The sequence below is a fragment of the Hippoglossus stenolepis genome, chromosome 2, assembly GCF_022539355.2.
Source record: "Hippoglossus stenolepis isolate QCI-W04-F060 chromosome 2, HSTE1.2, whole genome shotgun sequence".
Lineage (NCBI taxonomy): Eukaryota > Metazoa > Chordata > Actinopteri > Pleuronectiformes > Pleuronectidae > Hippoglossus > Hippoglossus stenolepis.
In genome coordinates, this window is record NC_061484.1 from 14,593,781 (window position 1) to 14,608,142 (window position 14,362).

General features: G+C 41.9%; 2 protein-coding genes across 4 annotated transcripts in view; both read right to left on the reverse strand.

Annotated features, from left to right (window-relative positions):
- Nucleotides 1–1,305: 1,305 nt before the first annotated feature.
- On the reverse strand, nt 1,306–4,881 carry LOC118123308. The gene is made up of 4 exons (XM_035180656.2): nt 4,735–4,881; nt 3,004–3,502; nt 2,339–2,451; nt 1,306–2,206 (listed from the first exon to the last, which is right to left on the reverse strand). Exons 1-4 carry the CDS (start codon nt 4,829–4,831, stop codon nt 2,037–2,039), a joined length of 879 nt encoding a protein of 292 aa, XP_035036547.2. The 5' UTR covers nt 4,832–4,881; the 3' UTR covers nt 1,306–2,036.
- A 635-nt stretch (nt 4,882–5,516) lies between these two features.
- The window catches only part of rab11fip4b (RAB11 family interacting protein 4 (class II) b), a 51,707-nt gene continuing 42,861 nt past the window's right edge, over nt 5,517–14,362 (reverse strand). For 2 of the 3 annotated variants that reach the window (XM_035181693.2, XM_035181711.2), the window contains 8 exons: nt 13,964–14,067; nt 13,633–13,773; nt 13,230–13,311; nt 12,500–12,637; nt 12,154–12,312; nt 9,953–10,033; nt 9,328–9,471; nt 5,517–8,344 (listed from right to left, as the gene is read on the reverse strand). In XM_035181693.2, the coding sequence (XP_035037584.1) occupies nt 8,228–8,344; nt 9,328–9,471; nt 9,953–10,033; nt 12,154–12,312; nt 12,500–12,637; nt 13,230–13,311; nt 13,633–13,773; nt 13,964–14,067 (966 nt within the window). In that variant the 3' untranslated portion in view covers nt 5,517–8,227. The remainder of the gene's footprint in view (nt 8,345–9,327; nt 9,472–9,952; nt 10,034–12,153; nt 12,313–12,499; nt 12,638–13,229; nt 13,312–13,632; nt 13,774–13,963; nt 14,068–14,362) is intronic. The other variant, XM_035181703.2, reaches the window with a different exon arrangement.

Consider the following 14,362-nt stretch of genomic DNA (forward strand, 5'->3'; position numbering starts at 1 on the left):
GTTTCTGGACCTGGGAGAGTTATTCGTGCTCACAAATATTTATTAAACTGTCTAAAAGATCAAATAAATAGCATATGGGAATTCTCCTTTGGAGTGGATTTTCGCTTTAGGGCAAAGCCAAGTTTGCAAAGAATGATCATCGGTGGAGTAAATGAACAATGACACGCGGTATGGGTCAGCTTCCTGGAAAGCAATGCTTCAAACACATAAAGACAAACACAGATGAAAATTAATCCATACATTTTTGGCTTATTCTGTTCAGGGCTGAACATCCTGGAAACTATCCCAGCATGCACGGGGGGGAGAGGCGGGGTATACTCTTGACAGGTCGTCACTCTTAACACAAGGCCATCGAGTACAGGCAAAGAAAAGCATTAACGTTCACTCAGCTCTAACCTGTATGTCTTTGTCTGGTGGTGAGGGGGGGAGGGGGGTGACCAAAAGAAAACCTACACAGACACAAAAGGCACATGAACATTGCCTGCCCCCCACAGAATAACCCTTACTGTGTTATGGTAAACTTACTTTTGACATTTCAGTTCAATCACTGCAAACAGCAGAAAAAAGCACCATGTCATCATCTTTCCCCCATTATCGCCGCTCCTGCAGTCACATTTGCCCTCAACATCAACAATGAAATTCTCGCAAAGGGCTGGGGAACATCAAAAGTGACTTCATCTCTTTGATAGCCACGGATCTGTTGCATACTTTTGCTTGAGAGAAAAAAAGCCCTCAGAGCTCTGCTTGAAATTCAACTACAGAGTCCCATCAGACCGCACGGCTGTGGATTTCACCGGAGATTATGACCTCGATCTATTATTGACACGGTGTCTGTGAACATGAATGATTTAGCATTATTAGATGACTCTAATCAGCTTGGTAACAGTTGCCTGCAACACTTCAGCTCTTTTGTTTAGTGGTCTGAATGAAACTCCGGAGAGAAATGAGGACTGAGCAGCATGCGAGTAAGTGCTTGTGTCTCCCAAGTCCTTGGGAATGAACCCAATGAACTCCCCAAGGTGTGTGGACTGAAGGCAGAGACAACCAAAGCTTACACCGATTCCTCCATCTAGTGGCCAAATACTGTCATCGCGTCTAACAAGCTTCCTTTCAAAACAACAGTTTTTTTGGTAATACTGTAAAGTGCCTTTGACCATCGTTAAAACTTAAAATGTTTTATCATTATAATGAATGTAGCTAAATGGGATGAATAGACGAAAAGCAGAGGTGGGCCAACTCGCCCTGCTGCAGGGTTGAACCTGATCTTGAGGTGTGGAGAAAAACATGCAAAAGGTTGAGCACAAGTTAGAAATCAAAATTGATTTATTGTTGTTATGAAAATGAAGATCTGAACAGACAGGTAATGATTTTTTGCTGTTACACAATCAATCCATAATTTCTTGGTAAGGTCGGCTGTCCCAAATTAAGATTCTTCTTCTTCGTGCATTTGTTGTGAACATGTGCAATAAATAAACAATACAATTGAATGCATAACCGCTTAACTAATGGCGAAAACAGGGTTTCCGATTCAGGTGCGTTCAAACACAAAAACTTAAAAGATAGAAACTAGTATTTTAGTTCTTTAAAAGACGAGCAAAATGATGGAGCCATGAAATTCAACAGCAAATGCATTCCTGACAACAGTCACCGAAGTGTGACATTAACTAAAATCATTCCTTAAGATCACAGAAGCCTAACAGATATTTATCTAGCGATTTAAAAGAAATATAAAATCTGAATATAAAATAGAACCAATGATAAAAAACAACTTGATTTCAACCCAGACTCCATCCTCCAATAGCATTTAACAATTGGATTTTGCATAGATGCTAACCTAAAGTTTTAAATAGAATTTCTTCCACAAACGTTTAAGATTAGAGGAAACAAGAAAGATAACGACTGAACTAATATTCTTGGGATGGGCGCTACGACCAGAAAATCTGCACGGTGCCATTAAGAGCTAACTAAAAAGGCCAACAGTTAATTTTTCAAGTGAGCACTTACGCACTCCTCTAACTTGACAGAAAATGTCTGGCTTACTCGTCAGCGTCTTCAAACTGGCCTGGCTCAGGGAGAGTGTAGTAGTAGGACATCTCGACAGGACGTAGGTGGCGTTTGGCCGGGCTGTAGTTGGCCGGCAGGACCACTTGGTCTCTTTGCTTTAGTGTCAGATCCCGCAAAGCAAAATGAAGCACATCCTCTGGACCTGGAGGAGGCACAAAACTCCAGTCAAACATCTGTACTACCTAAAACTTTTCTTATAGAAAAAAATACAATAAAACATATTGTGACATAAGTTGTGAAGGGAGACATTTTGGCAGAAAATGTTTTTCTTTACCATAGGGGCAGCACCCAAAGCACATCTCTTCCCAGCCAGTGACTGTGACGTCTCGGATCTCGCTCTCCCAGTCTTCCTCCTCTTGTGGCGGCACAGAGGCGACTTCAGTGTCTCTGTAAAAGTTGTTGGATCGGCTTAAACATTTTACCATGAGACAAATTTCGTCTTTGCAATGGGCAAGTCTTAACCCATATCATTATTGATGGTGGAGACGTAGTAGTTTGTAGGCAATTTGCATGCATTTGTTTAACCTGAGCCACACCATACAACAATGATAGCAATCATCACTTCCATACAGGGTTCGTAGCCTGCAGGAAAAATAACATTTGATATATAATTTTTTTTAATGCACTGGTATCGGATAAGTACTCGATATCGGCCAATGTGCAAAGTCCAGGTAACAGAGATGTGCCTGACTCTTATGAGAGTTGTTAGCCCCAAATTAAAACTGCACCCACGTTAGCAGGTCCATCAAAGGGGAGGAGACAATGAGGTATTGTTAATTCTATGCCACACCCTGTCAATAGCTGCAATTGTCTTCATCTTATATCGTCATATTGGCTCAGGATTACTTATATAGGGGATCGGGTTGAAAACATTGAATAATAATGACTTGATGAGCATTTTGGCTGTATCATAAACCAAACATCAGGTCGGTGACTCACCTCTTCTTACGTCTGAACTTCTTCCTTCTCCTCTGGTCCTTCACTGCTGCTGCTGAGGCCGACAGGCTGGGCCCTGGTGCTGTTTGCTCACAATTACCAAGCAAAGCTACGATGTCTAGACTGGCGGCCCCATTGACTGACACACCATTAGAAATGTCTCTGCTGCTGACCCCGGCGGAGGCATCAGTCACAGCAGAAATAGCATCTCCTCGTTTCCTGAGCATCCTCGGGGGCACTGCTTTAGTACACTTGCCTCTGTGCCAGTGGTTCACATAACCATTAACCATGTGTTGTGGTTTGGTACCATTCAGGATGCCAGCTGGTGTGCTCTCACTGTTCTTAGCAGCAGAAGCTGGGCAGCGATTATGAGAGGCGGTTCCATTAACAATACCTGTGCCTGGGACATGACCATTGACCAGACCGTTTGCTTTACAGGTGTTGTGACGCGTTCCTCCTCTTCTACTCTTGACGTTCATATCAATCTGAGGCATCGCGTCACCTATAATGTACAGACAGAAGGTTTGATATAAAAGCAGCATGAAAGAAAGTTTAAATACTGGGTATTGTGGTCAGATGCAAGGATTTCTCAGTAAAGAAGTTGCAACAATTAAAACTGATGGCCAGAACATAGGCTCATGATATTCTGAACTTATCCAAGAGACTTCAATGTCTTTTATATTGAGGAACATCCTCCTTTTTTAAAAAACGTTAAAATGGGAATTACAGCAGATAGTGTCCTTCTCTCAGTCATGACACTGAAGAAGTCAACTTACTGAGTCCAAAATTTATTTCAAGTTAAAGTGGTCTAAGTCTGGTTCACAAACCTTTATTTTTAGTGTGAATGAGCAGTTGAATATTGATAGCTTGACTTAACACACAACATTTAAAGTATGAATCCTGTGATATTGTATATTATTTGTTGCTTATTCCTCTGTGCCATCAATTGAAACCACTGTTTAAAAATAATCTCCAGCTGGCGTTTGGCACACACAAGAATACAATAGAGTAAATAGGAAGACACAAGACATGACTTGGAATAAAGTTTCAGCAAATTACAGGGCCTGATTTATATTTTTTAACTATAAAAAAAATACCATTCTATAAGTGTATCACCCATTTCAAGGATTCACGTCTTTAGTAGGAATAATTTAACTTGGTTTTGCACATTTGATTGTTGCCAATGACAGAAATATAAAGATTTAAAAACATTATCATGTAATTTTTGATAATTATCATTATCATTAATCATGTAATTTATAAAATGAGCCATGATCCCATTTAAAGCAAATCAAACACAAAGGGGGCCACGTTTACTGTACATTAGCAAGATTTTACTGCTTCATCAGTGTGTGTGTGTGTGTGATGAAATCATTAGTAAACCATGTGTAGTGTGTTTCTATAAAAGGGGCAGATACACCTTCCTCCTTAATATAACGTGTATAAAGTTTTGTGTTGGACGAGTACACTGGATTTATGAATAACAGGTAAACTTTGTAAAGTCAGTTTTCTCCTGTGTACCACCTGTTAGCTTAGCCACCTGCTAACGTGTCCAGTAGCTAGCCCTGCTGATTGACAGCTGTGGTCGTGTCCGCTGCTGCTGCTGCTGCTGCGCCTCTGCGTGAACGCGGTTGCCATGGAGAAATATTTAAACCGATTACTTAAAACCAATCCAACAAGTTGAGGCTGAAACACAGAGCTCGTGTTCTCCGGTCTAACCCGCTGACCTCTTACCTGTAAGAGTCCTGGAGCTCAGCAGCAGTGACCCACACACACTGAGGGGGCGACGGGTGAGCAGGGGGGGGGGACATGTGCCGGTGGGGGGCGCCATTCCACCAAATACAAGTCATATCGGTTCCATGCTTGCCGGGTTGTTTGGTTTTTAAAAACCTACGGTGGCCGAGAGAGCTCAATGCACTACAAATGAAGCAGACGCATGCAAATAGGGAAAAACACGTGCAAATGAGGAAAACACAAGCAAATAGAAAAAACACGTGCAAATTAAGGGAAACAAATTCATCAAATTGAGGACACATGCGCTGAAAAGAAGTCACAACACACTCGAACACAGAAACACGCTGCAAATTGCAAAAAACGACAACAGATATATTTCAAGGAGACCCAAAAAAGTGATGAAAAAAACCCCTCTAGTTTAATGCTTTGAGAAGTCCCATCACCACTGATGAGAAGCAGACTTCAATATACACAAAGCATTAAACTACAGCAGGTTCATCACTTGCTTGTTTTGACTTTCTGCATGTCGTCAAATTGGTGATGTTGTTTTTATATTATCATAGATCGGTCAAATGATTTCTATAGAGAGTTACATGATGCAAAATCTGCTCATGATGCCATCCTGCTATCTCTCAAACGTTCTCCCACTGCAAACATAGTGAAGCACTACCTGGCACCTTTTGTCTTAGTCAGACTGCGGTATTAATTCGAATAACATGCAATCACATGTTTCCTTGTTTGCCTGGATATTTGAGACAACACTGAAATAGATAAACATATAATTTTCAAGGTGGTAAATGTTTTTATTTACAGAAAAACAGTTTCATCACTGTGACGGTTAAGAAGAGAGCAGCAGCATTCACTGACAGAACAGAATAAGTAGATTTATCTTTTAGAAATTGTTGTTTATTATAAGGACAAAAAAAATAATAAACAGTTTAAAATGATGACGTTTCATGAGCCAGCATCACTGCCAAAGCCATTTTTTATTGCCATTTAGTGATAACATTGCATTGGACAGCCCTAATAATTAAAGATCAATGTACTGTTTTTTCTGTTTTTATTTTATTTTTCTGTTTAAATCTAGCTTGGCACGAGCAGCTATATATTTGTGAGGCAAAAACAGGACAAAAATCAGCTGGTGGAAAATAATAATTGCTCATAATGCTCAACATTTAGCTTAAGTTAGGAAGACGATTTACAACCATATAAAAGGCCAATTTAAAACAAATTGATAAGCAATGGACTCACAGTGACTAACACGAAAACTGAGACATTAAACAAAAAGTCCCCCACTGCATTCAAAAATATAATTGATCAAATATTCCCAATTTGCTAAACTGGCTTGCGTACCGTACAAAGCAGTGTGCTATAGTGCTTTTCTAATGTGAACACCTAAAGCAATCACAAGGTCTCTCATGATAAAACTGTATAAAATCTCATTTTGTCAATCTGAAAAAACAGTGGTGAGTGGCACGTGAATACAAATTATCACTATATAATTACAACATTTCAAGAAATTCCAGAAAATGTGTCAGACACAGACATAGAAACGTACCTGTGGAAATCTATAGCAACGTCTTCCTGAAAAATGTCCTCAAAAAGGCACAGACAGAGGAAAAGTTGAACCATGCAAAAGGAAACAAACGTCTTTTTTGTGCAAGGAAGCAAAACTCAAGTTTTAAATCATTACATGACACAGCAGATTGTAATTATTTCCCATCTTAAAAGAATGACCTCATTACAGTACAGAATACTGTAATGTACTGTACTGTGTCAAAAAGCCTTTTTTGGCCACACACAAAGTGAAATATCAAGTTGTACATTCATGATATTTACAGTATAAGAGAGTATCAGAGAGCCATTCCCTACAATCTGAGGCCTGTAGGCTTCAGAGATTGAGATTGCTAATCTGTGGGATTTTCCCCCCCGTCTTTATTGGACAGCGTGGTGTTTCTGTTTGAGAGCAGGACTTATTGGTGTCACATTCAGATTTTGTCACATTCAGATTTTGCTTGTGCAGTAAAGCTAACACACCCACGATGTGGGCGGGACAATTTCATTTTTAACACTACAACGAGCATTCTGTTGGTTGGGTAATTTTGAAAGACTTATCGCACAAAATAATCCAACCGCAGAAGAAAAGATAACCAAGAGCAGAGAAGAAATCATAGAGCAGACGTTTCATGTGCGCACAGACGCAGTGTGAGCGCAGGAAATCTGTCCCAGCGACAAAATATCCTGCAGTCAAACTAAAGACCACGTTCTTGAATAAAGTTGGGAATAAAAAACTGTACTAATCCAGTCTGTTGTACCAAAAAGGTGATGGACGCTCACATCCAGTTTCTGAGTTGATTTTTACTGAGCATAGAGAGATAAGTAAACCACGTTACAATGGCTACTCGTCACTCCACCGTACGTCCTGTACATTCATATCATAACATGTCTGTGCAACATCATTGGGTCTATTGCTATCGACGCAGAGAATCCTTACAAGCTCATGCTCTTGCTGGCGAATAGCAGCCACGGAAGTATACAATTTAAAGACACTCCTCGGTTGCAGCCTCATAAAGTGACACTCTGCTACTCGCCTGATCCAACCTAAGGGCCACTTCTTGGTGAGAAAAGGTTCACCACTGGACTGATTGACTCTGCAAGTGCTGTCTCAAGTTCCTGGAAGACATGGTCTCAAGAATATAAACCCCCCAAAAAACTTCACCTTCTATAAACCTTCGCTGACTTCACAAAAGAAAAAACCTCCTGTGATAGCATCCATGGATCATCATCCGACTTCCCACTGTTGCTTAATTCATCGTTTTCAACTTCAAATCAAGGCATTCTTCATTTCTTCCTCTCACCACTTCTGCCTCCTTCCTCAGCCTCCTTTCGACACCTGCTGGTCCGAGCACATCACATCCATTCAGAGACCACCGACATGACAGGGGGAGAAAAGACAGCAGTCTACAGATTGGGCAACAGTGGACTGACCCGCCTTCATGTCTGTCTCGCTCAGGCTTACAGTCTTGCATGTCAACTTTGTTTGTCTGTCTCACTGTATTGTCCTAAACGTCTCTCTCTCTACACTGTACCAAACTGCCTCAGCTAACACTACACCAGGAAACAGTAAAACCCACATCAGGTTTAATACATCGTTCCAGTTTTTAATCCCGAGTACATTATGTCCAGTGATCGTTGAATGCAGGATCTCCAGTTTTGTCTTCAGGTCAAAGGATGTACAGAGAGTAAAAACAAAGTTCAAGCTGCAGAGTCACAGCAGTGTGATCAAAAGTCAGTGAGCAACCAGTGCTTTGAGCCTTCGCGGCAGAAGAAGTCCTTTTCCAGCCACAAACAGCAGGGGGCGATGCATGTCTATTTATATGTCCCGGTTTCCGACTGGCTCTGCCTTCTGTCTGCTTTCCTTCTTGATGCAGCAACTGGAATGATCCTCGTCCTCCCGAGTTCCAGAATGAGTCTCACTCCAGTTGAGTCACTGCTAGTTTTTTATCTCCAGGATGGAGGGGTTGTGGTCCAGGATGGACAGGATGATTTTGTCCATGTACTGTCGCAGGCGCAGGTTGATTTCCTCCTGCTCCTTCAGGGCTTCCATTAGCTGGGGACAGAGAAGTATGTCAAACATCTTTACAATTCAGTTATTTTTAACACTGCACACTTCAGTCTTATTAATTGTATCGCTCTACAACCATTCCTTTGTGGACCCAATGCAAGAATATACTAAATTAATAAAAAGCAACAAACAAATTCTCTTAGTACAGAGAAATGCTGCTGGTCTTTTTATGCATACATCATTTGTATTATGGATTATTTCCATGGGACTGGTCAGCAGTTATGTGTGTGATATATCCATGGTGATGACCTGCATATTATGCACAACAGATTCAAATTTACAATAGTGTAATATCCAGAACACTGGTGCTAGATATACAGTTAGGCTCTAACAACTGTATATAAGGATGCTGTAGCCTTGTTCAGTTGAAATCCATTTAATAAAAGAATTAGATGCAGATAAGTCGACATTTCAGACACATAGTTCAGATCATAGAATGTGTGTTCTTCCACTATCCAGAAATGAAGCCCAAATATTCTGGATTCGAACACTGCCATTTTGGGCATCTGGAGCCGGAGTGTACGCAGCAGTGATTAGGGGAGGGAGCGGCGGTGGCGATGACCCGCCGATACATGCGCCCGACCAAACGGGTCAGTCTCAGCTGTCAATCGTGAAGTTTCCCCCCCATTTTGACATCATCAATTAGCTTATTAAAACCAAACAAACAAAAATAGTGCAATGCAGGATTTACAAAAAAATCATTTGACATGTACTTTTTAGTTTGGCCCATGTCCCCATTCATTTACATGGAGGAGGACGGATTTCTGACATATACTGCAGCGAGCCAACAGGTGGCGATTGAGATGCTTCACTTTTAGGGATCAGTCATAACATCCATGATTATATCCAGTCTATTGTTCAGAACAATATATGTTGACCATTTTCATTGTCATTAATGAGTCACTAGTTTAACTGGACTGCATTCTCCTAATGTAAAGTAGGTAGCATGTTTCTGCTCCAAATTGTACCTGGTCTCTGGAGGCATTGTCTATCTCTGCAGCCAGAGACTGGGCCTTGGTCTGAGTGGCGAACAGGTTCTTTGCTTCATATAGACTGAGGCTGAGGATCTGACCATTCAGATCATCGTTCTGCTCCCTCAGCTTCTGGTTCTCCTACAATACAGAGTCAGGGAGGGAGGGAGGGAGAGAGAGAGAGAGAGAGAGAGACAGGGGGGAGAATGAGATATGCATCTGGACCACACAAGCATATTAAAGCTGCTTATGTTTTTTTTTTTTAAATGACCACTACTCAAGCCTCACTCAGCCCATACGCCAAAACACTGCACGTGGTACCTCAGCCAGCAGCAAACACAGCAATGCACATCTATTTCGGCGACACCTACAGGACATAACATGGGTTACGCGTGTTACAGGACAAACTGCTCCTCTGCTTTGTTATGAAAGCTCCATGATTAGGTTGCCCGTGAGCGCTGAGAAGAGGTCAGTTTGCTTTATACCCTCATTCCATTTTTAACCATCAGTTGGGAAGGGGGGGGGTTGCAACACTGACCCCAATTCAGCACGGGCAAATTCACTCTACTCCAATGTGATTAGTGGTTAATCGGGAGGTCAGATGTCATAGAAGCAATTTTACCATCAGGCCAGGATGGAACCAAGCCCCGGACAACACCAGGTGCTGGAATTCAGAGGGAGGAAAGTCCTGGGACGCAAACGGCTGGACACACATATACAGACATTTACAAAGGCGCACAGGCAAGAGTGACCCTGATCGCATCTAGTGTTAACATCCATCCTGAGACCTAATGACAAGTGGACGGCTTTAAGTACGTTCGTTCACACCTCGTACTAAAACGCATCCAGAATGTGTCCCCTGGGAAGACTTTACCGCTCCATACATAAATATACATGTATGTCATTTGTGTTGTTTTTACAGACGCATCTGATGTCACATGTGTGTGTGTGTGTGATGGCAAACTATCAGTCATTATGTGGTAATATGTTTGATTCATGGTGAAACTGTAGTGGGTCAGAGGACGTCAGCTGAGTAGTTGGTCCGAACAAACAAATGTGGCCACATGCATCCAGGACCATCGGTGGATGTGATTTAGTGATTGGATCTCAGGATGCATTTGGGTGCGTTCAGACCTGAACTCAGCACTGACCACTTTTGATCGTATCACTCAGGACGGATGATAATACCAGGTCTGAACGGGGTCCCAGATAGTGACTTTATCCTTCTCATAGATGTTGCAGGGCAGCATTTGTCAAATCAAAGCAGTGACCTACACGCAGCTTCCTATTTTATCCAACCCCAGACAATGACTATTCCATTGTTCTCTGGCTAAAACTGCCAGAAGAAGGTGATATAAAGAAAGACATGAAAAAAAGTATCTGCAGACTGCAGCTGGTAGTAAAATATTATCTCTTCTTCCCTGTCTTAACTTAAGTGTGACGGGATTGGCTCGAGGCTACAGGAGGACATGCACCTTACATCATCTTATATCAGTCTCTGTTCAAATGCACACACTGTACAGCAATCCTCTCTGACTGGCTGCGCATCGCTTAACAGTTACCTCAAGGCCAGGTGGTTTAAGCAACTTCTCCCTTTGATCATTACTTTTGGCTAAGGTCAGTGGAAGCACAATTTCAAATCCACAGGATGACATGTCAGCTTCCAGAAAACTCTGTTTTCGAGTAACACTCTCACCTGCTCCCTTATCTCACATGTTTACTTTGCATCAGGTCTGTGCACTGAGACTGGAAGCAGGAACATGATATCTTAGTCTCTAACTTTGGTAGGCAGATACCTAGAGGCAAATGTATTTAGGGAGAAGTGAAACCAAAGAACAGAGAATCAATATGTTGGACACTATTGCCACACTGAGCTGGGTTAAGGTCCACTGAACTCTCTGTTACATCACTATTAGTACACTATGCTGAGGATAGTGCTGCTTTTAAAGGGAACCTTAAGGGAATGAGGAGAGCCAACATGATCTTGACCAACCACCTGTCCACACTATCGGCACGGTCACACATACCTGAATGCAGGTGAATGATTATCGCCTGCCGAGGCAAAATACGCATCATTGTTTGCTGAATGTGGGCGTTGCAGGATGTGATGCTCAGTTACACATGATGTTAAATGGAAACCACTGTGAGAGCCTGGTTAAGTGCACCGAGCTCTGCAGGGATAAATGTAACTTGAGTATGAATCTATGAGCTGCATCATCTGAAACCACCTGAATAATCCTGCATGTATTTCCTGCATGTAGAGCTAGAGAACTGGTTGTAATATAAGAGTAATGTACTGTTTTTGAACAGCAACTGTGCCATTTTACAGAAAAAATTGATAATTGGCATAACAACACAAATAATAATTCAGGGAAAGTGTAGTTTTTTAATTAATATTTCACATTCCTGGAGGGACTGGCTGAAGTCAGAGACAAGCCACAGAGTACATTAAGACACACTTTGAAAATCAAGGATAGGAAAACAAGTAGAAACATTTCTTGCATGTTTGAAATAAATAAAAACTGCTGAGTATCCTGTGTGAAATTAAACACCTTCCATTTTCTGCCATATTAAATCTGTGACACATAATGTAGGTCACTTAGAGAAGCTCTGTGCAACATTTCAGTGCAACCTATACTTAAACAGGCCCGATCTTTCAATAACAACTCAGCAATACAGGGTTCAGGGTTCTGAATCCAAATGAAGGTGTTTTATGATCACCTCAGCATCTTAAAGCTCGCTCACTATGCAGACATCCCTGAAAACCAAGAGCTACAACTTGTACACAGTAAAGTATTTGCAGAGAGAGACTTTCATCAGTACCTGCTTGAGTCTCTTGACCTCGTGTTCCAGCTCCACCTCCCTGGTCCTGCAGTTGAAGTCGGCCAGACTCGTGGAGGAGGTGCGGCCGCGGCCAGGCCTCTCAGTCTCCAGCTTGAACAGCTGCAAATGCTCCAGCTCTCGACGCAGGTCCTCTATCAGCTGGACAAAAGATAAAGGGCTGATGAACAACGTTATATAATGTCAATGCAGCTTTTTTCCAAGTGTAGGTGTATGAGGTGACATAACTGCAGTGAGAGAGTGAGCGAGGGAGAGGAGTGAAAGCGAGTAAGCAGTAGAACAGATCCGTTTTGATTAGTGTGTCTGTGTGTGATTGCAACCCTCCCACCTCCTGCATGGCGTCCTTCTCTTTCTGGAACTGGAGTCGGTTCTGTCTCAGTTTGTCCATCATCTTCCTGTAGAGGTCCATCTCGTCCCTCAGGCGCAGACTGGTGTCCTCCAACTTGTCCGTCATTCTTTGCTTCTCCTGACGATGGACAGACATACACACACAGGTCTGGTTTAAGAGTGCATGTATTTAAGTAAAGTTTGAATATAAAGAGTTTTGTTTCTGTGACACTTTTGGCTGCACATTCGACAACATGTATGACTGACAAGTATCCGGATGGTGTTACTTATTTACCCTCAAAATAGAGGTGTGGTTCAATACGCAGCTGTTCTCACACTTCATCCTGTAACTAAAATGACAGTTCCTCCCAAGTTGCGCTGCTAAAAGCATCAGCTGGATGTATTAAAGGAAACATAATATGCTCATATTCAGGTTAATAATTTTTGTTTGGGTTATTACTTGAAAACATTTACATGCTCTGCCTTTCAGAAAACTCTGTCTCTTTAAGGCCCCCTCCTGATAAAGCCCAGTCTGCTCTGATTGGCCAGCTGGCCCGCTCTGTTGTGATTGGTCAACTTTTGAAAACGCTGGTCTCTGCCCTTGCTTCACCTGGGTGTGTCAAGGGCTGTGCCAGACTAGGCACTAGGCATGTATTATGCAAATGATGAGCCACATGTCATAATTATGTCGCGGTAGTATAAATATACATGGACAAGTTAACAAGTCTTACCTCATCCAGTTTCTCCGACTGTGACCTGAGTCGGCACATGTGAAGAGACATCTCACAGTTTTCTTCCTCCAGCTGCTTAACTCTGAAAAACAAAGGATCCAGCATGTCAGTGTAAATATATATATAAATGAGAACCTCATAGTCAGTTCAGGCCTAGAACAGGTTTAGCCAAACAAACACAGTATGTCCTGCGGCTCCAGAAGTAGCTGACTAATGTGAAGGAGGAATATCTAAGACCCAAATGGTTTCACAGTATTTTCTCTTAACAAGCAGTCACGTCAATGTGCATGTTTCCCCATATCAAGGGATTTAAAAGCAACACTGACTCATCTAATCCTCTCATACTGAAAAAAAGAAATCTTTACCTTGTGTACATTAGTATACGTGTGTGTATGTGTCTCACCGGTTGTTCAGCAGCTCTGTCTGTGTGTTCTTGTCTCGCTCCATCTTGCCGTAGGCCTCTCGATGTCGTCTCAGCCCCTCCTGCAGGTTTTGGTCTGATCGTGTCTCCTGGTCTTTCAGCTGCTCCTCCAGCTCATTAACCCTGACACGATGAACAAGTCACATAAAATTCAACACAGCGTCTATACAAACTTTACTTTTTGAAATGCTACATTATAAACGTTATGTCTGATGATCAGATTGGTAATTTGGAGAAAAAAAACTTGCACCACAGCCAACTTACTTTTTCTAAAATATATCTCATCCATTTTTGAAAGAACAGCTTTCTGTACCTGTGAACTAGTTGTGTGTTCTCCTGCTTCAGCTTGGACTTGAGATCACCGTTCATCAGAATCTCATTTTCCAGCTCCGCCACCTTCTTCTCCAGAGAAGTCACCTGATAGAAATCGAGAAAATTTACTGAAAGCTGAACACAAAATGAACATGACATATCTCTGTATTTTGCAGACACAAGAGGAATCCTGACAGGGATGATCATAAATTAGCATTTTCGACTTAAGCTGTACATGCAGCTCTCTGGTATTTTAGAGCCATTGCTAACAGTTCAAATAAGGGCTGAAGGTGAGATATGCAGTGTTTATTCTTTTATGGTTTGTTAATAGTCACACAGGAATACAGAAAGCTAGTACTACCCAAAGAGCATCTATCTGGTGGTTAAAAGAGATCACAAC

Coding starts and splice junctions, on each gene's coding strand:
- LOC118123308 (XM_035180656.2), bottom strand. CDS start 4,831: ATGGCGCCCCCCACCGGCACATGTCCCCCCCCCCTGCTCACCCGTCGC. Junction 3,503..4,734: donor GAGCTCCAGGACTCTTACAG/GTAAGAGGTCAG, acceptor TGTACATTATAG/GTGACGCGATGCCTCAGATT. Junction 2,207..2,338: donor CTTTGGGTGCTGCCCCTATG/GTAAAGAAAAAC, acceptor TGCCTCCTCCAG/GTCCAGAGGATGTGCTTCAT.